This window comes from Struthio camelus, chromosome 14 (assembly GCF_040807025.1).
Source record: "Struthio camelus isolate bStrCam1 chromosome 14, bStrCam1.hap1, whole genome shotgun sequence".
Classification (NCBI taxonomy): domain Eukaryota; kingdom Metazoa; phylum Chordata; class Aves; order Struthioniformes; family Struthionidae; genus Struthio; species Struthio camelus.
The window spans coordinates 23,264,850-23,289,531 of record NC_090955.1 but is presented as its reverse complement, the minus strand read 5'-3'; the positions used below and the strand labels follow the sequence as shown (position 1 = coordinate 23,289,531).

The 24,682-nt window shown below is 39.7% G+C and overlaps 1 protein-coding gene and 2 long non-coding RNA genes across 3 annotated transcripts; 2 read left to right on the top strand and 1 right to left on the bottom strand.

Annotated features, from left to right (window-relative positions):
* Positions 1 to 616: 616 nt before the first annotated feature.
* On the bottom strand, positions 617 to 24,526 carry LOC104147023 (inter-alpha-trypsin inhibitor heavy chain H3-like). Its single transcript, XM_068906821.1, is given in 20 exon segments — positions 617 to 1,096; positions 1,203 to 1,314; positions 2,981 to 3,153; positions 4,295 to 4,499; positions 5,060 to 5,173; positions 5,800 to 5,850; positions 8,423 to 8,592; positions 9,013 to 9,152; positions 10,078 to 10,263; positions 11,249 to 11,430; positions 11,712 to 11,837; positions 13,110 to 13,278; positions 14,062 to 14,178; positions 14,867 to 14,992; positions 15,616 to 15,726; positions 16,666 to 16,828; positions 17,267 to 17,371; positions 18,419 to 18,585; positions 19,748 to 19,771; positions 24,414 to 24,526. Coding segments are annotated over 20 exon segments (2,661 nt in total). The 5' UTR covers positions 24,504 to 24,526; the 3' UTR covers positions 617 to 966.
* On the top strand, positions 1,321 to 14,055 carry LOC104147022 (uncharacterized). The gene is made up of 6 exons (XR_694828.2): positions 1,321 to 2,209; positions 3,565 to 3,611; positions 3,742 to 3,803; positions 4,765 to 5,016; positions 6,722 to 6,787; positions 13,437 to 14,055. It is a non-coding gene; the product is annotated as an uncharacterized lncRNA (long non-coding RNA).
* On the top strand, positions 17,349 to 23,985 carry LOC138060933 (uncharacterized). The gene is made up of 3 exons (XR_011134434.1): positions 17,349 to 17,543; positions 18,689 to 18,843; positions 19,520 to 23,985. It is a non-coding gene; the product is annotated as an uncharacterized lncRNA (long non-coding RNA).
* Positions 24,527 to 24,682: the final 156 nt, after the last annotated feature.

Sequence of the window (24,682 nt, the reverse complement as noted above, 5' to 3'; positions counted from 1 at the left end):
AATAGCTTGCTTTGCATAAAACCTCTGATATAAAGTATATAAATAAATATATAAATTTATGTGTAGTATGTGTTTGTAGGGGTGTGTGTGTGTGTATATATATATGTGTGTGTGTCTGTAAAAAAAAAATTAATAGGACACTTTTTGCCCAGAAATACATACCTAAATTCTGTTATGGGAGTGGAGGAAGGAATTTTACTGGAAGACAGTAATGGAATTTGTCCAGAAGCGCTTTAAAAAAAAAATTACTGTTCAGAAGATAGCTATTACCCACTATCCAAAACTAATTGTTGTTTGGAGTGGGGGTAGTTCAGTAATTTATAAAGTTACTAGCCATTCAAAAGTTGCATTCAAATTAAAACATCTGGTACAGAAGTTCTGGGTTCAACCCATACTCCTAACACCCATCAAGGGTAATGGTGTTATAGCAGCATTCAGCGAAATGCAATCAGCTCATCACGTGGTTTTGAGTGCTACAGATTTAGGAATTATCCTGAAATACGTTGAGGTCTGTCAGCTCGTCTGTTGTGTTGAATTTCAAAACGCATCTGGCATCCTGCCGTTTGTGAAACTGCCAGTAAAACACTGATAGCCACTGGAATAAGGGAACAAGGCATTAAGTTTTGATGTTTTTATTTCAGTTTTTCATGACACTGAGTTACTCATTGAAAACCGAATAGAATGTTTATATTATGTCTTACAGAGCAGAATTATAAATCAGAATTTTAGAACCAGTAAATAAATTCAGTGAAATAAGGGTATTTTAGGGGATGAGTGATAACTCACACGAGTAGAATGACTGTTTAGCACTCAAGATTTGACCACACAGTCTCTTTTTAGAATCTGTCATATGTTGGCATTGTCAAACATGGTAAGTTGATGTGTTTTAGTATTTCTTAAGCTTTGAAAAGTATTGTTACAGAAAAAACTCTGTACAGCCATGATACAAGAGGAAGTTGTAGACATTTAAAATAAACTGGAAACAATATAGTCTGTGTGAACACCATCTATCAGCCCAGCTCCATTGTTATGAACAAACCAGCAAGGAATATCAATGCCGTTCTTAGCATCTTTTCTGTAATCCTTTTGCCATCCCCTAAAAAAGGAAATACAGTAATGTAAGTTTTGAAGCAGATACTACCTTGTGATACAGTAATCTTTGTGAAATTTGTGCTAAGAACTTGATTTTTTTTTTTTTTTACCTTGTTACTGTCAACTCGTTGTTTTTAACAATCATTGTGGCATCTGGTTTCTTGGGATCAGACCCAGGATGAATTTCAAGTATGGTGAAGTCAAAGGGGTGGAAAAACTGTCCTAAAAATAGGAGGCAGAATTACCATTTCAGGCATGTTGTATGCATTCAAACAAATAAAAACCAAAAAAAACCCCCCAAACTTCTACGTTCCCCTGCTGTTTTCAAGTTCTCTTATGGTTTTGAATGCACAAGCAAATACCACGTTTCATGGAAAGCTGAACATAAGCCTATGGTATTATTCAGTTTTTATAAACTGGCGTTTTATGCATATAATCTGGATGAATGTTCCAACTTCTGAGTGCACAGTAAAATGTCTTTTCGTTCTCCATTCTTAGAAATATTTCAAGATAGCCTTGCTTTGTGTTAGGCCTATTCCATTGTATGTATTAATGAGTCTTCAGCTTTTTTTCTCCAATAATGCTTGTGTTCACAGGGGAGATCTCTGAAATCACCGGACGTGGTTATGCTCAAAATAAAACTGATACCTAAGGAACTTTCATCTTGGTGACCGGATTAGCTTTTGCACACTTTTGCCCTGGCTGCGCGTATGACTGAACTGGGATTCTGTTTGTACTTCGAGTGCTATAATGAGCACAGATAAGAGTTTGCATGATGAAATACAGAGCCACTTCAAAGATGATGAAAATAGTGGTGGGAGGTGTGAGCTAGTGGCTGCAACTGTAACGTGTTGTAACTACATCTCACATGGGCTGTTTTTGACCAGCTCTAGTCTACCTTCAGTTCATACCATAGCAGAATAACTTTTGTATGTGGAGAACTCTTTAAACCTGAAGATACCAGAGCAGGAAAGCATAAATAACATTCTGTCTTTATTCTGCAATTTTTCTGTTTTGTTACAGCATTCCCTGTGATTCATGGACCTAACAGCTACCACCACTGATACCTTAGATTCGTTCTCCTCAGACTTCAAAGTGCACACCGGGCTTGAGAAGAGTAAGTTCACAGCAGTTCATTATTTTCCACAATGAGTGAACCTACTGACCCAATATGAATATGCTTGCTACCCTTCCCTAATTTTGTAAGAGAAAAGTGGAAGGCAAGAGAAAAACGGCTGTTATCTGTGAAAGCTAACAGCATTTTCCAGCAGAGAATACAGACCGTAAAACCCAGCAGAAAATATGATTAACGGGGTCAACGTTTTCATCCCTCAATTACCAGCCCTGCCCTCTATTAGAATAAGGAACAAGTTAGCTAACGCGAGGAAAATCCTGGAGAATACAAGCTGCTCTGCGATTTTTAACGTGTGCTAGCAAATCCAGATATACCTTAACAACTTCTTTTCCTACGTGGATGCACCAACTGAGCTTTGGCACGTTTTGACTGACGAACAAACAAATGCATTTTCTGAGAGAAAGGTGATAAACCGAAATGAGAGATCAAGCCCTCCAAGAGCCTGGAGGGCTGGTGTAATAAAAAAACTAAATCATCTGGAGATAGGATTTAGCAAGATACAGGCGTTTAAATATATCAGTGAGGAAACCGGATGCTGGTGATTTATGCAGCAGAAGAGGAATTTAAGAAAATATAGTGCATAAAGTCTAGCCCAGAATATTCAGTTAGAAATCTTAATATAGTCAGTCAGTGTCATCTCAGTTCCATCTCCTATCTCTGGGTAGAAAGGCTAAGTACAAAACTGCGTTTACAAATAAAGTAGCCTCAAAGTATGCAAAAGCACACGAAGCAAAATGCGAACCGAAGTCATACCTAATAATCCATGGGTCTGTTTAGATAGTTTATGACTCTCCAGCGTATAGAGACCTAAGAAATCCTGATGGAGAGGATGCTTCTTCCATACTTGGTGCAAAACAATAGCAAAGGAGGCACCGCTGCCCATTGAGAACACCAAATTTCTTTTTCTTTTAATTATCAACGTTAAACTGAGGAGAGGAAAAAAAAAATAGCCGACTTAGGGCATTTTGTTCCACAGAGTTAACAGCAATGAAAATGAACTTGAGAAAAGAAACACATCCAAAAAACAAGCATGGCTTTATAAATTGCTCAGAGCCTTTCAAAATAAAGGTTCAGCTGTTTAGCTTGGTCTGTGTGAATCTGTGTGTTCACAGACAGACCAAGACTCGAAACCAAATTGTACTGCAAAAGGCTACCTTGCCTTTAAATCTTTCAGCAGAATGTTTTTACCGAAGCTACTCCTTTAACAGTACAATGAATACGGATAGGTTTGTGCCATTTAGATATAGTAACTCCTACGTATTAATAAAAATGTTGTTGATAAAGCCATCGCTTATTTCCTTGGATACTGCCTGATACCTTTTCCCTTTCTTTTTCAGACAAGGTGACTCCTGAACTGTCTTAAGTCAACTCCTCAACTGTGCAGGTGAGTGAGTGCTAGGATAAAGAGAGCTTGCTTCTGACTGTGTTAGTGATATCATCCACATGGCTGTCATAATAAAAAATAAGTATCCTGTATGAATGACAGCTTTGCTCTGGTGTTTTTTCTGTTGCAGTTTTACGCTTTGAGAAGACGCTTGTGTTCCAAGTACACAACAAAAGTGCAGAGGAGGAGGAGGTACTGCCGTTCCTTTTTTAAAATCATGTTTTGCACGGGCATATATGATTCTACAATAGATAAATCTTACGAAAAAATATACCTGCTGACAGGACAAACTCTTCCTATTTTATAATACCATGATTTCTATTTCTTAGGATGGAGATTGGTTACAACAAATAATTTTGTGTTTGTCTGACAAATTACATGCTATGTCTACATTTATTCCTTGAGGGTTTGCTAGTCACTGTTGCATTAAGCATAACATCAGACATATTTTTACCTCAGCCCCACTAATAGAAAATTAGGGCAAATTTCACTGTTACTTAGTTCAAGGAGGAAAAAATGATGAATAATCATTCAGCCATTGTACGACAAAGTAGAGAACAGAATCCAGCAAGAACCAGTTTCTTTTGTATATTCAGACAACGCATCTTAAAAGTATATTACTGATCAACAAAAAAACCCTAAAAAGTAATACAGCAACCTTATATTCTTTCTGTAAGCCTTACCCTTCTTGTTGCAAGTTGACTGAGTCAAGCCAGGTGAAACTTGTCTTTTCATCACCGTTCTGAATTGTAATCTTCTCAGGAGTTACTGTCAGTTTTAAATTCAGATGCTTATTTGTAATGCCAAGTTTTCCAAAATAAGTATTCTGCATCTTAGAATCGTCGTTTGCTCTCTTATCACCAATAAGTTCTCCATTGACTGTGATGCCTAATACAAAAAGGAAACGTAAAATACCGTTTTATTGACGGGACCTGATCAACTGATGGAAATTTAACAACAGTTCAAGGAAACAAATCCAAGCTGAATAGTAGATCAGAATTATTTTGCATGTTTGTGCCAAAGTAGAGGGAAGGAATAAAGTCATGCGGGTTTTCTGTAGATTTCCACCAAGGCAACAACCACCTTATTGGAAGTAATTGATTATTCCCTAGGGCACAAAGATTCTGTGATGGGCACGCTTTCTCTTTGCCAGGTATTCCATGAAATGGCAACCTAAGGATTATTTTATTCCTTCTACTTCCATTCACTGAAACAAGTTGCACCTCTCGGCACTCTCAGTGGTTTTCAAGCAAGGTTAAAAAAGTTCATTTTGCTCCAAGAAGTGAAAACACTGTCATGCCAATGGTACCTGCCACAGTTACAATAACGTCTACTAACTTTGCTGGAAGAAATAGCTTGCGCAGCGTGAAAAGAGCAATGACCTTTACATGTAAGATATTTTGTTGTAAGTATTCCAATTTACTATATTTAAAAAATGAAAAACTCACCTGTAACTGGATCGTTTATTAAATTTAACACAGCACCTGGGTTTTCATTGATATTGAAACAAATAGCATCTTCTTTTTGTGGCACGGATATAATGAAGTGTGGATCTCCATCAACTGTAAATGCAAATGACTAGTATTTGCATAGTGCTACACAAGCTCAAAGTTCTGCACGAGCGCTAATGCTGGTGGCAGTGAATCTGCTGAAGCTGGAAGCCAGCAGCAGCTCATCACCGCGCAAGTCCACCCACTAAAGCAGAAGTGAGGTCCCAAGGAAGCTGCTACCACCTCCCCCTCAAAGTGAGCCCTTCTTCCCCTTAGGGTATGTGATACACGTTCTTTGACTCCTGACCACTTCAGCATTTGGGATGTGGATTCAGGATGTTCAGGATGGGTAATTCTACTTGAAGGGCTTATCTTTGAGGGCAGTGAAAGTACTAGTGAGGGCAGGAAGTCTGTTTGGATAGAGAATAGGCAGTTACTATTACGAAGCCTAGCAATGGGAAGGAGGACTAAAAGAATGATCATAAATAATCACAGTGACTAGTTTTTTGTTTTTTTTTTTTTTAATATTAGCAATGTTTAAAGTAAATTGAAATACTAGCCCATTGGGAGCAAATATGACTGCTTTTGTGGAAAGAAATTTCTAGAAGACTGATGATAATGGTGCAATTCAGTCTTAAATACCCTCTTCATTTTTCCTTCTAAGCAGATCTAACTTAATCTCTTCAAAACTGACTCACCACTAGTATACCATGTAGGGCTTGATGCAAGTATATAAGAAGGTAGCGGAGCTGTGGGGAATGAAAAACAACAATTGTTAGAAAAGCTAAGATCAAAATGGAATATTTAAACACTGTCTGCACCGTACCCGTAAGATGTCAGCAAGTTAATATGATGGCTAAAGTGCTAATTCTAGCCTAGTTTTCAAGTATATAGTCCATGAAATGGCAGTTGGTGCCCTTTTTAAATCAAGCAAAATTGTCTGGATAGACACAGTTCTCTTTTTTTAGACTGGATTGCTTTGAGGGTTTCTGCAAAGCCCAAGTAACGTATTTCTAGGAGTGCACATGTCTCAGATTTAAGGATTAAGCTGTGTATCAGAAAGACTAGCTAGAAATGCAACCACACCAGCCGGTGAAAACTTCTGAAGTTTTGATGTTTCTTTTTGCCGGAATGAACCTGAGTCTCTTCAAAAACTTCTGAGAAAACTTGACAGAGAGAGAGAGGGAGAGAGACCCTAATCTCCAGAACAAAAACTTGGCTCCCATTTCCAGGAAAGGCCCAAGTAGCAATCTGAAGGATCAATTTCTGTCTCTCTCTCTCTCTTATTTTCATATCAGTAGATCAATACGTTAATTTAGCCAGAGATGCTGCTATCGGAGTCCTGTGCTTTGTATAATCCCCAGGAAGATCCAAATTCAAGTCCATGCTCTGTATCTAGGAAACAGGTTTCGGGAAAGACATTGGTTTGATCAGCTGGCATTTACTCTTTAAAAGCTGTTTAGCTGAAAATGTTTCCGATCTGGTATTGTTTGATCCTTAAGCGTGCTTTTAGCATTTAGCACAATTTGGTATTGTTTGTTAAATACAGTTGTAAAGCCAGATGAAGCACTTTCTATCTCTCCAGTCATTTCAGCTGTTTGAATCAATTTCCTTTGACAGATGCTGCTTCATTAAGAAATTCAAACATATGACTTACCATACTGAACAGCTGTGGGACTCGTCGCTGTAAGTAAAACAGTACGTTATTTTAGAGTCTAGAAAGAAGAAATGACGATCTCTCTCACTTACTCTTGCTTCCTTAGACACCAAAATTCCCTCTACCCCTAAATAATCCCCACATCTTGAAATTATGTATACGTTTTTAGATATTTTTAAAAGTCAAGCTTAGTTAAAGCCATTTATTTAGTTTTTTTTACTGCAGCAAACCAAACTGTGAATGGAGTCAAAGTTGCATCGTGAATAGGCATAATGCAGACCCCCCCCACTTTTCAGCAGAAATGTTGCCTCTTAAAAGGCATGAGGTTCGCTTTGTCCCCAGGGACCTCTAAGGGGACAGGATCACCTCCTCCAACTCTCATTGCCTTGTGTCATTTTATTCTAAACTGTACTGTGCTACTGAAAAGTGAGTAAGACTCACCCAGCTACTTCTACAGTTTTCTAGTCTTCTCTTCTTTTTACATCTGAAATCATGGAGCAGTGTCTGAAGAGGGGCTTTGTGCTGAAAAAAGCAACAGTCGCTCTCCTTGGGAGAGTGAAGACCCCTCCGTAAGGAGAATCTCCTACACACAGGTATCTGGGAGTCAGTGGAGCTAGTCCTGGAAAGTAACTTTAGTGGTATTGGGTCTGAATGTTGTGATGGCAGGACACTGCAACTTTTAGTGGTAGGAAGAGCCTTTTAACATAGAAAATGTTATTTACGAGATTATCTACCTGAAAACAGTTTTAATGTAATCATAACGGTCTTGATTTGTTCACCTAGATTATTATGAAATTAATGTGACATAGATCAAATAAGCAAGGCAGGAAATCCATCTCTAGCAGGTAAAACTGTATGGAAAAAGTAATAAGAAATACACATACCTTCAGCTGTTACCATGGGTGGATAAGAAAGAAGAAGAAGAAAAAGAGAAATGTACAGTTTCAGTCATATGATTAAATAGGATGGATTGTAACATTGTTAATAGGTATTCTGAAAAAAAAAAACTGTTTGATCAGTCAGCCATATCTCTTTAGTATTTTACAATTCCATATCTTCCTACTGATAAAACTGGATATATACAGACCAAACATAAACAGTGATTTACTGAGCAAGAAGTTAATAATTAGCTGAAGTGCCAAAGGAGATGAGAACAAATTGTGCAATTCCAACAGAATTACTTTCTTTTCTGCAAGATATAAAAATATTGTGTTTTGCAGATATAATCTCCATTTTTTGTACAGTCTGATGTCCTGCACCTGGAAGATCTTATGAGTATATTCCCTTTTCATTTGGAAAGATATTACTACATTTAGCCCTAAGCTGAAATATGTGGAAAAATGAAGAAGAAAATGATGTGAACTAAGCTGAATATATCTAGATTATTAGATTAGAAATGTTCCTTGGCTTTTTGATGTAATATTTCGTACACTTATTTTTATATACACTGATTTTGTATTTATAGTATTTTGCATGTGTGAGTTACTAATGAAGGCTGATCTGGTGGAAGGGAGGCTCATGGTGAAAAGTAATCTTGCATCAACCGTACATGTGCAAGCTTTGGAAAGTAAATCTTTTAGATAAAGAAAACTGTGCCCCACACAACAGTCTTTCTGTAGGGGAACGTGCAAGGAACACTTGGCTTTTCTAATAGGCATTTTCACAGTTTTACTCTATACCTTCAACGGGTTTATCGGCAATCCCAGCTTGATTGTCATAGTCTTCTGGCTTTGTTACCACCATGGACGTCAGTGGCGTTACGAACTTGTATTTTAGTGAGAGATCCAGGGCTTCGGCTGTGAGGTTCTCCTTTTCTTCTCCTGTAGCTGAAATGCTGAACGTATGGAGAAACTTCTAGCATGAGTGATTGCTAAATCATTCGCTGAACTCTAGATCAACCAGCTTTCTTTAAACGGAGGTCATTTCTCTGCAGCTGATTTATCAAGAGGGAATATTTGTGGCATTCTAAGAGCGCTTCTGATTCTACTGGGATACCGGAGAGCAGGCGAAACTGCTGTATATTTGCAATAATTTCAGTTGTTTGATTTGCAATTTGAAAAGGGAATACTGAGGTAGGGAGAAGAGGAGGCTGGGGGATTTGTCTTACCTTTCTTTTTCGTTTCCTGTTTGTACCTCAGTGCAATGATGGGTAAAAACAGGGATGTAGTTCTGAATTTCAAGTTCACATCTTAGAAGCTGCAGCAGTCAAACTGCCTAATCCTTTCACAGAAGATGTTATTCTAGATATAATTACCGTTTTTCCAGTAGTTGCTCAATGGTGAGATAAGCCCACAGCCTTTCAATGTAATCCCCAAATATGTATTCTTGCTCTTGGAACGCTTTAGCCGTTTGTTCAGCATCTTGTTGCGTAGTAAATGACAGGGCGTCGTTAGGCTGTTAAAAATAAGGAAACTTCTGTGCATCGTAAGTCCTCGGGGACTTGCAGACTCTTCCAAATTGGAAGTCAAGACATTAGAAAACCTTTCTAATTGAAAACCATTCTGGTACTACTCAGGTACAGGCGCAAGACATTTTCAGTGTTGTATCAGTATCTTTGTTCCGTGGCTTCAGTGAGGTGTGTGCTGTGGGACATCATGCAGTTTCCAAATTCATGTGGCATTTTGGTTCATTAGCGTTTGGCTAGCTAGGATTTAAGGTACTTTGATTATAATGCCTATTTCATATAGGAACGTGTTAGAGCAGAAGCAGGTATGTGGCTAACATACTGATAATACAGCATTTGTATTTGAACTATATCTGATGTCATATGTTTAATACATCACAGTGCATGGGGCATATATGCATTTCACAATGTTTATGATAAGATGATTTTCTATATGGAAATAATGTTTCACTTGGTTCATATTAGAAGACCCCTATTTTGAGAGGAAGACATTTCAAATAGTCAGCTGGTTGTCTGTCAGTATCGTTCCCCCCCCCCCCCCCCCCCCCCCCCAAAATAAAGACTATTTCCTATGAACGCTAAACATTCAGTTCCTGAAAGAGCTGGGTAGAGTATTTAGAGCCCAAACTGGAAAAAAAAAAAATCTGTTAGCAAAGTTAATTCCGTCACACAGTACAAAGTTATTCCAGACTGACCTGAGCATAACTGAGTGACTTAGGCAGGTAGCTTGCACCTTTAAAAGCAATGCCTTTGGCACGTTTACTTTGTCACGTACGCAGTAATACAGCCTTTCACTGAGGTAAATGCATAACTATAAATTTTTTTTTGAAGTATTGCCAGCTTTGAACTCTTAAACATTCAGACATTTTGCATAGCGCAGAAATACCTTGATCAGTTAAAGAAATCCATACTTACACCTTGACCTTTCACATCTACAGTCAGACTATTCTGGTTATGGTCTTTAAAGCGCCCAGCCACCACAATCTCAGATCCATCATAGAAATGCTTAAAACTGTTTTTAGTTAGGTCAGATATTTCATTTTCTGGGTAGTTTAACTCCACATCTACGAGCATGGGATTGGACACTTCATCATAAAAACCCTACAGGATAAAAAAAAAAAAAGGGAAAATAACTAAATAGCGATTGTTTATTTAATTCATAGTTAGATCTACACCCAGGAACATCTTGCTGTCTTAACAACCACAACTGAAAGTGTATTTTATAAAAAAATAAGTAAATACCCAGTTAAATCTCAGAGTACAGAGCCTAAAAATCAATAGACAGTGCAAATTATAAAGGGCATACAAACTCTTCACTTTATTCTTGGATATCTTTCCCTCTTCTCTTACATAATGTGCTGAGGATGCAAGGTTACATCAGTGTTGATCAAGAGAAATCCCACGCTCCCCCCGCCCCTTTGATAAAAGTAAGTTTCTAGACCTATTCCCTAGAGAAACTAAAATGATAAATTAAGCCAAAAGGAGACTCGGCAGAGCTTGCAGTGAAGTCCAGAATCCAAATTCTTTGTTCTTTTTTTTCCAATGGATGGTACTGGAATGAGAGAAGCCAAAACTTAACTCTACACTGCCTGTACTTGGTGCCATTCCTTATATGACTATACAGTGGGTCAGAAGTATAGTGAGATACACCTGCTTGCAGTAAATTCCTGAAGACAGAGTATCTAGAATGTTTAAGCTCTGCCCCCCTTCTCTTCTCTTGACATGATGTTAACTATGTGATCTGTGAGGTATGGGAGACATAGTGACTGCAGCCATTTTGCTTATCTACACACCTTGGACAGGTGTGGCACACACCAAGCTGCCCTTCGGAACCATGCCTTGTGTCATCCTATGCCAAAACCCTCTTCCATGGACCAGGGCATCTCCCTTTTATGGTCGTTCCCCTTTCTGCCTATATAAGGGATGGGGAATGTTAAATGCAATGAATGTTCTAATTACAGCAGACTCTTGAGTGTCTCAGTACCAGATTACACTCTGAGCTTTTTGATTCTTTCAAAATAAAAATGTCTCCATAGTTATCTGAATTAATACATCTCTGGTCTAATTTAAATGGTGATTGTTGTACCTGAAGTTGTAAAGCTGAATCAGAGTCAGGATAAATCCGGCGGGCCAATCCTTTATTCTCCAGTGCCATCTTCTCCAAGAAGTTATAGTCAACACCATAGCCAAAACCAAGGTTGTATAAGGGATATTTTCCTTCAATGGCTTTTTTTACCACTTCTTGAATTTTCTGGGTGTTTGATATGCCTGCATTAAACCAGGAAAAAAAAAAAAAGGGCTTTACACTTGATTTTCCTACTGCTTTCATAAATAGATAAACACATCATAAAATGAAATAGTGATATTTAGATTTTTAAGAGGCTTTATCAGAGACTTGGTTTAGTGTTATGATGCTGGTGTAGTGGCATCTAAATCATGAACAAATCAGGCCCTTGCCTCCAGAAGTCAAAGATGGTGGCCAATTTTAATTGAGCGTTTTTCCTTAGTCTGGTTCGTTCATTTTACTGTTTAATCTAACAGGAACTTACCTACGTTTGGTTGGCCATCTGTTAGCATGATAATTAGAGAAGCGCTTCTCTTGGGTACAAGGTTTCCTTCATGAGCAGCATTCAGCATATCAATTCCCCTCATCAAACCACCATGTAAATTTGTCACTGTGAGGTAGACACAGAAATTTGATTTCAACACAGATGGTCAAATTTAGGACCGTTTTACACTGGAAACTGATGAGATCACATTACAATCTGAGGATGAAAGATTTGGGTTTGCAAGCAGGGGATGGTTAGTCAAAAAAGCACTTTGGCTTTGGAACCGTGAAGAAAAATAGATACCATGTAATAAAAGGTGACATTGTGACAAACCTTTGTGCAGCTAACAGGCAGAAGCAACATGTTATGTGCGTACTCTGTTACTGCGGTGTGCTGGAGGTGAATTCTCTTCAGGGGAAGCTAGTCATTAACAGCTTCCAAGACTGTCACTGCTCTGTAGTGTGGAAGATAGTTTTTTTTGATTATGTTGCAGGATAAAGTACCATTTGCGGCCACTGGAAACGCTTTGCTGAGAGTTAAACTGCTTCTTCCTAAAGAGGAACTCCATTCAGGGTGCTCACACCTTAGCACAATATGCTTAACCTGATCTGACAGCAGGATATTTCATAATGAAATGCTGCTCCCCAGCACAGGTCCTTACCGTGTCTGTTGGATCTAACAAATCCGAGATGCTTCCCACCTGCCCAAGAAACTGATAGCTTCCTAGCAGATCAGTGACTCGATCCGTCTTACTGCCTGGTTGCTCTCAAAATCTGGCCTGTCACATCCTACTGCCTATGCAGCAAACAGTGTTGAGGCCCTTTTGGGAAGGAACCTCGCACCTGTCAGAGCTGCTCCCTTGATGATGCCATAAGGGAAGAGGGGATACATGGAGGAACAGACAGAGATGGCGCAAGGCCTGTCCACACTGCAGGCAAAAGTACCTTGGCATAGGCTCTAAAACCGTGTGTGCTGGAAGTTCCCTTCCACCCTTTCCCCTGCGATGTGCCTGAACGCCCGCAGGTGGCCTCAGGGACACAATCGTTAAACTGTGTTGGTGATGAGAAAATTTGGCCTTGCTCCTACAAACACAGTGCAAAATTGCCTGGTATTTTAGAATCGGAGTGGAAAGAATCCAAGTGATACAGCCATCAGTTTCTAATTCTTTTTAATAGGGACCCCTTTGTCTGGTAAACTCGCATGCACTATTTAGGAATGGGTTTTGTGGCTTCTCCTTAAAACTCATCTGCTGCTCAGTCCTTTTTCTGAAGGACAGAACACCAAGAGAGCTCCTTAACCCTTAATTCTTGGATGAAAGCTGTAGCAGTGTGTTCAAGGGCTGAACTAGTAAATTAACTTAGCAACCCCACCTATTTGCAAGTCCAGTGAAGTACTTACTGCCTTTAGTGTCAATGCCCCGAACAAATTTCCTTGCTTCATCCAAATTCTCAGGAGTGGCCTTGATTAAAGTTTCTTTCCAAGTGTGTACTTCACTACCAAAGAGTATGAAATTGAAGAAGTCATCATCTTTAATATCGTCTAAGATTTTCAGAAGTGCTTCTCTTGTCTGTAAAGCAGAGAGGTTTAAATGGATTACACTAGTATGGGTTCAACTGGTAAGAATGGATGCTTACAGCTCTTACATGATTAATCTCTCAGGGTTTTTTTTTTTTTTTTCACACGGTATTTCATGCAGAATTGTAAGCTTGATTTTGTCCTTGCTAGTTCCTGTATCTATTACGCAGTAACCCTCCTGAAATCGGCAAGTTGCAATTACATCTGGTAAATCTGTGTAGCTGAGAGGAAAATCAGGTCTTGCAACACAGATCACGGCTTGCACTCAAGTAAGTTGGCACGGCAAATAGGGTTGGGAAATGGGTAGCTGCAGGTTGATGAAGGAGCTCATAAGCATCAAGTGTGGATGTTTTGATGCAGCACCAAAATTTGAAAGTTCTGAGCATTAAATTGGAATGAGGAGTCCTAACTGTGAAAAGAGGAGTTGCTTCCTGGAGGAGACAGCAGGAACAACAAAGATAATGCACATAATACTGTATACACATTTTAATTTTGGAACTATCCACCACGTGTTAGCCTTCTGAAAAGATTTTAGTCCAGTATTTTGAAATAATAAAATACATAAATAAGTAAAATATAACCTAAAAGTACAGCACTGTGTTCTTTGTTAAGCCTTGAAACTAGTACTTTTAGTGGCAAGCATCAGCAAGATCACAGCGCAAAGAGCATCTGCTATAGCTTCAGCAGCACGTTCTGTACTCTGCTGGGTCATCGAGTCCCCTCCACCTCACTAGCAGCCCTTCCACTGGGACTTCATACCAATGTAATAACTGACCTGTTGTATTTCTCTTCCAGACATTGAGCCGCTAATATCTATTACAAACATAACATTCTTGGGCAACTTTGGAAGATTTGTTGGTGCAAAGAAGTGTACAAAGTAGCCATTGACAATCTGAAAGATAAAGATTAAATGCAGAAAAAATAATGGCGTCGATACACTGTAAAGATAAAATGGACAAAAATAAATGGTTTTCCTTTAGTGTCTAGGCCCTGAGTGCACTAAGAGGCCTTAATTGTCCTGACCGGCCTCACCTGGGGCCAACATCCTCTGCCCATGGGCCCAGCAGCTTCATTTAAGCTCAGGTTTGGGCCCTCAGTCCCTGTCTGAGCTACACTGCAGCAGTACCTGCCTCTAGCTGTGCTAACAGCTGTACTTGTGCCTTGCTGTGAACCCCACTTACCTGGATCCTGACTTGCAGACTGACTTCCTGGCTTTACCTTGGGCCTGCCTCGTCTGTAAAGACTTGCCCAGTGATCACTGGACTGCATCTGACCCTGGTTACTGTCAGTGGGCCTGATCCTGACTCGCTGTTCTGCGTTCCTGGCTTGACCTTGGACCTCGTCACCACAAATTCGCCTGATGACCTGAATTTTTGGTTGAATCTGACTACCATCTTTGGGTTTGCCTTGCTCAAGGTACTGTGGGGCTGGTCTGTGGCTGGAGAGGCTCCTGCCTTGCCAGCCATGTTACCACACTCAGCTTCCCATCCTCTAGGGAGCAGCCAGTACTTGCTGCTCCCTGATGGTTAATACACAGGCTAAGCAATCCAACAGTTCAAAATGGTCACTGTCAAATTTACCTGCAAACTGTCTGGAGCTGTTCTCTTCACATCATATCTTACAGTGAAATCTCCATCCAAGAGAGACTGTGCGCAATTTGCACAGGTTCGTTGTTGATCAAGCGTTGGTTTGAAAGAGATGTTGCCCTGGGAGAAAAAAAAAAAAAAGGCTTCATTAGATCTGAATATTAATAGCTGAAAACTTTCTACAGAACACAAAGAAACTTGCATTTATGTAAGACCAGTATATTTATATTCAAAGACATGAGAATAATCTGTTTTATCAGGTTCGGTGTTAGTTTGTAGTCATACTTATTTATTGATAGGTAACTTAATGAGATGGGATGCATGAAAGGTGCTACACAGAAATCTGTTCATATCTTTTCTTTCCCGTCCTTGGTTCAGCCCCTCCAGCCTGAATGATACCTTTGATAGGGCTATTAGGCAGTCTAAGCCTTAGGACTTAGCCACCTCTGTACTTGAGAAAACTCTGTTCCTGACTTAGTTTTTTGTAAGAATATTCCAGTTGGTGTCCAGGGTCGTGGCTGTTGCTGAGGGACAAAGCCTATTAGCTTGAGTACAGCACCATGCTAATTCAGAGCTCATTGGCACAGATAAGGCTTTACTGCATTTTCTCTCTCTCTCTTTTTTTTTTTTCCTTTCCTTTCCCTCACACGTCTATTATTAGCTAATACAGTACTTTTACACCAACATCATTATTTCAGAGCTATAACTAATAAATAAATTATGAATGCCATTAGTTATCATACCTTTTTCCCTGAAAAAGTTTTTCTAACGATATTTTGTAGATCATTGGTGATGAATGTTCCTTCTGCTTCCAGCTCACTGATACCTTGGGGCTCAAAGATATTTACTTCAATCTGAAAGATTTATTGAAAAATTCACTGTCATTGATTATTGTGCAATATGACAGGTTAGCTATTTACAGGTGGATCATCAGGCAACTGTGGCTGTGAAGTGGGGATTTTTCTTAAAAGCAAAAGAAAACTACTTTTGTAATTCCAAATGGCACTGCAGATCCACTGTTGATTCAGAGATGCTGTTAGCCAAACAATATATACTTTTTTCTACATAGAAGTTAAAAGCAAAAACAGAAAACCCTCTATAGAAATATAACTTGTATGAGAACTGGTTACTGGAATTTTGTCAAATATCAAATAAATGCTCAGGTCCTTCAGAAATACGACTGTGAGCCATGCCCAACTTTGACGTTTATTTCGGCATGGCTTTTATTGCGTGTTTTAAATAATGCTTGAAAAACTCTTACAGATGCTATGTTTTGTAATGATTCTAACATAGCATTTTCTGGGCGTACGCAGGAGAAAACATTTGCCCTGCAGCTGGGTTTTAGCGGAACAGATAGGAGCAATCAAAGACACGTTTTGGCACGCACAAGCCGCGGTATTTAGAACGTTACGTTATGTATTCCTGGAATTTAACTCGATGTAGTTTCATGGTGCTGTGAGAAAGGTGTACGTTACGCTATGAAGACATTTATGAAAGAGCTATTAGTCTCTTACTCTACCCCAAGGCATCTTAATGGCTGTTTTTCAAGTTTCACTCTAGCATTTCTTTTGGAGGTGTAGTAGCTGAACCAGCTTGTCAGGCTTATAAATAAAAACCTGCCATAAAGCATGCTGGTGGAGCCTTCCCACGCAGTTCATTAGCAATATTATTGTGGGTCTTTAACTCAGCTGTGAGCCAATGGGAATGACCATAGTATTCTATTTCGAACAGACAGGCAGAATCTTGTCACCTGTTATGTTGAAGTACTACGTTTGATACAATTTGCCGTTTACCTCAAAATTTTTGACAAGCTGCTTTGGTTTTACTTTGATGAACATCTCGTATTTTCCAAACTGGCGCTTCAGCAGTTCCTCATATGTGAGTTGAAAAGTTACTTTACTGGCTGCTGCAATGTTGACCGAGACAGTGAATTTTTCTGTCTTTCTTCCCGAAGCCCTGTGTTTGTTAAGTGGATAAGAAAAAAGAATGTATTTATTCTCGGCCACAGTATTTATTGCTTGGGGGGGGGGGAGGGGGCTCGGTGCAGTGTAATTCTCATAGAGGAGTGTAACAGTATTTTTTGATCTACTGCCAAACCTATGCTCAAAACAGTGTAGAATTTAATCAAGTTGCCCAGTGTGCTTAATCACAGGAGCAGGTCATACACAGTCAGTAAAAGTTGCAGAAGGAGTCTTTCCATAACTGCAGATAACAGCCTGAGTTGTCAGAAGTTTTATCTCCTTTAAAATTTACCCTGCAATAACTCGATAACTTAACCGTTGTTCTCGTGTCCCGTAAAACATAAACTTAGAAATATGCCCCAGCAAGATATTACCAATGCCCTGATTTGCTATAGGATTACGGTGTGGAAGCCATGCAAGACAGCATTCTTACTTGACAAGACCGGCAGTCTGTCCCTGCGAAACAGCTTTCTCATACTGTTTTTTTGCAACTTCTTTTTCTTTTATATTTCCAGGGTACGTGACACCATCAATGGTCCTAGAGGTGGAATAAATAACCTAGTTTAGTTGAATGGCTTGCATCGATACATCAAAAATTATAATAGGCAATTTTCTGTGTATTGATTGGTTTGCTAAAAAGCACTTTCAGGAACCTGGTTTTGCCAGGATTTGAGGACTTTCTGTGAAGCAGAAACCAGCTAGCCTTCTTGGTGAGTTCAGCTGAAATGGGGAGCTCCGTGCTCAGTTTCGTAGAGAATCTAAACTAATTCTTACCCTGAACATGAATTAGATCAAAACTGGTCTGATAGCGACACTACTTATACCTGCCAAATTCCTGTAGTTTAGCACCTTGGTCCTCTTGCTCTATGGAACAAGAAGATGACTCTCTAGATGAGACTCAGCTGTCCAAATGTAGCTGTCTGCATCGGAGTATTCTGTTCTTAGACTCCTGGTTCTATTAAACAAGCATTTCTCCTGTGAGATTGAACTCATCCTAAAATAAATGTTATAGCCTCAAGTAGATTGTTTCTTTTCACTGAAAATGAAACAGGCGTAGTGTGACTAGCAGAGATGGAGATGTCTAAACTAAATGAGATAAGCCCCATAATGGTGTGAGAATTGTATGTTATTGCAACTGAAGATGCAAACCTAAAGGAAGAATTCCCTCTATCTCCTGTCTTTTGTCTGCTTTTGGCTATTATAGTCAAATATGATTCTAAAATGAAGAGACAGATAAGCTATAATGCCATCAGCGAAATTGGGTAATGGAACATTTCTTGTTTGATAACACCAGAGTAAAATAAGTGGTATTTATGAAAACGTGAATGGATCCCCAGAGAGGATCCCCTGTTCTCTGAGGGGGATGATGATGATGGAGGATTAGTCATCTTTTCTATAGATGTATCAATGTTTGAATATCCCCAAATATCTTGCATGTTTAGTTAATAGCATTGAAAAATGGCACAGGAGACATTTAGAAATCTATCAAATAGCAAAGTAAAAATAAACATTTTAGTTCAATTTCTCCCAGTTGCATTCACACAGATGTCTAGTTGACTCTAACAATATTGTAGACGTTACACACATGCTGAAGTCGGTAATGAAGGCTGTCTTAGGGAGCTCAACATCAAAGACGACTTCTTTGTGCGCGTTTCCACGATTGATAGCTTGACTGGTGATGACATTGTGGGCAAATCGGGAAGTTACTTTACTATCAATTTTCATGCTATAGATTTCTATATCATTGACAACCTGTAGATTGAGAAATGACAAAAGACTGTTACACTGCTGTCTTAGAGTTAGCCATAATTATATTCTTAAAAAGAAATCACTGTAGGGCATTCTGTCATTCCAGCGCATAAGAGCAAAGAACGAACCATGTTCCTAAGAACTGGGGCCCAGCTGCGTTTCCTTGGATATCTGCAATAGTTCTGTTATGGTGCTACTCCAGGAATCACAACTATAGCTGCTTTAACAAAACGTTACCACCAGAGGAGCCGCATTGCTGTTGTAAGAATTGTTTTTCTCTTTACTGAGACTGACTTTCGTTTATGGCTAGTCAAAAGAGAGACAGCGTGCAACAACGTACAGCTGCCCTGGTATATTAGTGACTGCTATTACCAGCTGAGTAGGTGACTCTGGGAGCCGAGAATCATCTTGTTACAAAGGGACCTAAGCAATTCCAGATGGACTCCAAATTCTGTTTTATTTTCAGTTTTCTCCTGGTCAGCTGATGACTGGGGCTCGTTCTCCTTAAGCAAGGAAGTGGGTAGGGCAATACTTAAATTTTCTTTGAATGCTCAGGTGCTGCAGGGTCTCTGGAGACTATATAAAAGCATAGGTAACAACAGATAGGACTCCTCAGGCAGCTCCGTAGCAACAAGGTTTGCTGCTTGCAGCAAAACCAGCGTTTGAAGGAAGGTTGTGATTTTTATGCTAGACCTGATCTCAGGCTGGTTGATTAAGTAGGTCCCCACGCCATCAAAGCAGTTAAGCGTTGCTGAAGTGGAGTCCAGATGCCAAGCAGAAGCAGTCTCAGAGATCAGGTTTCACGCCTTCCTTGGAAATAATTAAAACAACATGAAGTGGATTTCTGTTAGAGATATAGAGGTGGCTTCAAACAGTTCTGTTATTTATTAAAATATTCCATGAGGTTAAAAATCATTTGTTCTCTTTCCCTCTGCAGGATTTTCCATCAGAGCTTGGAACAGAACAGTCTAGTTAGTCCTGCTGCCTAAAGCAGGCAACTCTGGGCTACTCCCTTTGTCACCCGTACTCAGAAATACCAGTTTGCTCAGACTGGGCTCACAGTAACATGCTGTAAACACTATAAGAATACTCTTCTCGCTATTACTTGAACCTTTGACAGTAGCCTGAGCAAAACCAAGCTTTCATGAAAAGGAAGACTACTCACCAGGTCATTATCAGCACTTCGCTTCTGCAAAAGAGAAAAAATAAAAAAAAAAAGGCTCATGACTAAGGCAGGAAAGCTGCATTTAGAAAGAGATTACTTAGCACCTATGCAGTTGTTTCTGGCTTCCAAGTCAAAAAAAATTTTCCAAGAGGAAGTAGGCTTGAGAAAGGTGCCTTATTAGTAAATTGAACTTGATTCATCCTTTTGTCATTGCAACATGCTACATGCAATTTGGAAGGTGTAAAAATTGGGTCTGGTTTCAGATGAAGATTTAGCAGAAGTTAGCTTGAGGGAGGAGCAAGTAAGGCATTCAGGGCGGGTGTAATTATTTTGCTTATAGTATTGCCAGCCCTGGTGGACTTTTGGATGTGATTTGATATTAGTGCACCTAAAACACGGTGGGTTTGAAAGCTATGTTAAATTGTGAACATGGCTGATTTTGTATTTCACCCAAGTGTCACTTAAGAAGTCTTCTCCTTTCAGCTGAAAAATAATTACGGGCAGCCTGAGAAATGAGGTAGGTGGGGGGAAAGGCTTGAATGCACAGTGTCATTTTATATTTAAATGTCACTGAGACTAAAGAACACACTAAAAACTGCTTAATATTATTTCCTTGAGGATGGTTTGGCTGCATGCTGCCATCTTAAGTAAAAACTGAACGTCTTTTAAGTCCTGACGGTGACATTTTGTCCTTGAGAATTCCTGATTTCAGGTTCCTTGGGATATTTTTTTTTATCTTTTCAAACAAACTAGGTCGTCTTTGGAAAAAAGGGGATTTATATCAGAGAGAACTGCAAGACCTGCGTGTGTGTGTATTTGCTCCCAGAGTGGATGCAAATAACAGCCCTACAAAATACTACATAAGAGTCTTACGTTAAAATAGTGGTTTGCATAAGCTAGGGAAAACCTGCTGTTTCATAGTGAATTCCTGTAAGTTCAACAGCACACTCCTTATCTCTTTTGGCTTCAAGAGCCTCGTGGATTACATTTTGCGCAAAGTTGGCTTTTCATGTTTACATGGCCCACCAAACAGAGGAGCAAATACACAGAGGTATCCAATCAGATATACCTCTCAGGTACATTTAAGGCTTCTGTTACCATGGTGGCCTTTCACAGTTAGGAGCTGTACAAGTGGGAAACCGAGGCCCGGAGGGCTTTGTTTTGTTTGTTTTTCTCAAGATACTACAGAAAATCTTTGGTAGTGCCAGGATTTGGGCAAGGCTTCTCAGGTTCTGTGTGTCTTTCTGGCCAAAAAGTCTCTGTGTACTTTACCTCTAGACTTACGTTTCAGACTGTTCTCTCCCTGCTGATGATTTCTGTGCGTACCTTGCTGCTGTTTCACAAACCTATGTGGGTTTTTTCCTTGTCTTCGTAGAGTACCTCCCTTCCAAATTCTTCCTTTCCAAAGCTGAAATTTCTCCTTTCTCTGTAGCTCTAGCCTTTTTGTTTCTCCTCTCTCGTTATAAACCCGTCCTGCCTCTTAGTGGAGGTGACTGGAAAACTCATCTCTGAGCTCTTGAGGGTGCCTTGACATGGTCGGTCCTGGTAAAGCTGCTACACACTGCATGGAATAACCATACTTCCACTTGGCAGAAACAGGGCAGGAGAGAAAACGCAAGACTAAACAAAGGAGCTAATTATGTCCACAATGTAGCTGTAGCTGAGGACAGTGCATTCAAGACGTTTTTATGACACTGGCCCTCATAAGCGTTTTTTTTTTTTTATTTTAGAACAGAATCAATCCCCATTTTTCTACACTTTTTTCCCCTCCGTGCTTGGTTCAAATGAATAGCTCCCGTTTCAGCTTTCTGAACACCAAAGCAAGCCCTGGAGTTGTAGTCATAATGTTATAACAACACTCATGAGGCAAGATTTGCGGAGCGAAGTGATGCCTTTTATTAGATCAACAGATAGATCTTTTATTAGACTGATAGTCCCTTCCTTCCCCCCCCCCCGACTGTATCTGTCAGTCTAATGAAAGATATTTTCTTTCTCTTACAAACTGGGTCTCTTAAAAACTGCATCTCCAAAGAAGATACATCTGTGTTGTCTTTACAGTTAATGATTTTTCCCTTGTAGAACACAAACTCTGGTGTGGATCCTGGGAAATGAAAAGCCACAATTCTCGGGAATGTCAGTTTGTTTTGTACAAGCTCTTCCTTCCTTCAAGTGGACTTAAAAGCTGGTTCAGACCATAAAACGCTAAACAAAAGATCTGTTCTTTAGTTAAAATACAGATACATTCTGCAATTCTCACTACCGTCTCCTAAGTTAAAAGATACCTGTGCTTAATTTTTACAGGAATGACCCGTTGTGCATGTCCTGTATCCGAACTGTGGGTTCATAGTAGTTCTGAAAGAGTTTTGGTCTAGCTGTGTAACTATTTTGAGGGGTACTCTGCCACTCTCTTTGAAAAAGACGATATAGAAGGATCTTTTAGTGAAAGCTATTAGTGCTTTTGTACTTGAGCTGATTCTTTACATTCTTAATGATTCTCCTTGGGTGTAGACAGAGCCTTCGCTAACATGATGGTCATTTTAACCTATGTGGGCAGAAAGTGAGTGTCCCATGAAAGGCAGTGCTTACTGATTATGAAAAATACACTTTCTGCAATTCTAGAACAAATTGAGATTTTAATATCCGGTAAGTTGTGTAATTACAGTTCCTTAATAAAATATTTCTGTAGTATTTCCACATATTTACTAGGGTATCAGCTATTAGAGTGTTTTTTTTTCAGTTTATAGCAGTGACATATTCTGCCTTTGTTTAATATTGTCTTGTTGTGGCACCTGCAAAGAGCATGGGTGCAAACAATATATAGAAATTGGAGAGAAAAGTAGAGGGGGAAAAAAATAAATTTGAGCTCCTAAGAAAATAGGGAAGGGAGAGAGGGCTCTGAGTACATTACTTGCTGAAGTCCTGATTTTACCATTTGGGAAAACAAAACCCAGCATGACTAAAAAAAAATTGGCCAAGATTGAACAGTTAACTTGTAGTGACCTCCAGGAATTCACTACACTGAATGAGATACTTGCGTAAGTCCCTATGGACGTGGGAAAAAAATGCGTTCCAAATTGACAGCAACATTTCAGAGCCCATTATCCCAAGCGATGCTAAGTGGAAATCCCAGAGGAGAGACCACAACGCAATTAAGCTGTGAAAACTAAACTTCCTTGTGACCTATGGAGGAGTTTCTGCACTGTCGGAGTGAGAGGGTCGTATAAGGAAGGTTGTATCATTGCTACCCGTGCTTTGAATAAGTAGTCCTAGTGGTAGTTTTTAATCTGGTAATCGGGGGGGGGGGGGGGGAAGGAATCCCACCCTTATTCATTGTGTGCACAGGAACAAGACATGCAAGTGGACTTAAAGCATTTCAATTTGGATTTTCAGTCAATTTTCAGCACACTTGGATCTGCCAGTTGTGTCTGTCTGCCTCTGACCGTAAAAGCAGCATTGACCGCATAAAGATCAGCAGCTGTGTACTAGACAGTTCCAGCCATACTTTTATCGCTCACCGCTTCATCTCTGACGTATCACCTGTGCAAAGGAGCTAAAATAGGGATTGGCACTGAGGATGACTTCACACTACGTAGCAATCTCCTCCATTTCAACAAAATTACATTTGCGTAAAATATGTGACATAACTGGGAGAAGAATCGACCTTCTTTCTGTAGTGTTTTGCATGTAGCAGTGGAATATAGCACAGAGCTCAGCCTATTTTCCATTTAGAAAGGCTTTAGCATTAGAAGAAATACAGAGACCAACAGATAGTATGGTAATCGGGAGGAAAAAGCTACCGCATTATATCTGGGCTACATAACGATTAAACAAACAACAAGTATCCGTGGCATTTCTAATTTGCAGCTATAAGTCTCAAGCTGATTTCAGAAAGAGAAGTTATTATCCCGACTCCCAAAGAACTGTCTGGTGCCTTACTTCCCTTAAAAGACTTGGCAAAGACCATAACCTAATCAACACCAGTTGACTGCGAATCACTTGGTCCTGTTCTGTCTGCTGACCTTCAGTGCTCCCTAAAGAGATTTGCCTCTGTAGCTCTTCATGGGAGGTAGTTATATTGCAGTGAGGAATAGTAGCCTTAGCTAACGTAACAGAATAGAGCTGGGCAGAAAATCAGTAAGCACTGCCTTACTCAGAGATCTAGTCAAAAATAGCATGGTGCCTTCTAGGGAAAGAGATATATTCCATGTTACGCTATCGCCTAAAACTTGGGAGAAAATTCCTACCGTGTGATGTGGATAGCGGACAGGTTCGTCTGCATGCCGTTTTACATCTCTGCTTTCGGCGTTTTGGAGGCATCTTTCCATGGATATTTTGTACTGCTTTACAGGTGCTCTAGTCAGTTCTAGAGCAGCACCTATTGTTTTAGATGGCTAAAATATTTGCCGCTACATTTAGGTGATGATGACAGGGGAGAGTGATGCCTTTAAACAGACAAATAGGAGATCTTCCTTAAAGTTGATTCAAAACTGAGGCTGTTGATAGGAAAAGGGCTGAAGCATCGAGTCCTAGGTCTGATCTCGTCTTTGCCAACACCAGCAAACACGAAGCTCCCCGTGACAGCACTGTATGAGCTCTCTGACAGCTGATAAACCGCAGGAGGTAAATCTATGAAGAATGGGAGCCCCACATGCGGGCGATTGCTTACCTTGATGTTTCTGATATGTGCTATCAAAAAGTCTGATGATCCAAAGGCGGGAATCAATAACAACATACAAAGCAATAGATGGTTTTCCATTTTGGAACAAAATAAGCTAATCTGAAGCATACAGGCAAATAAATAACACTTTGTTTACAGAGTGTTAATAAATAACCAAACATGAAAAGTGGGGTTAAGTATGCAGCATGAGGGGGAAAAAATCAAATACTGCATTTTGAATTTGTAACGTCTGTGGAGTGCTGTTCCAGAAAATTTGC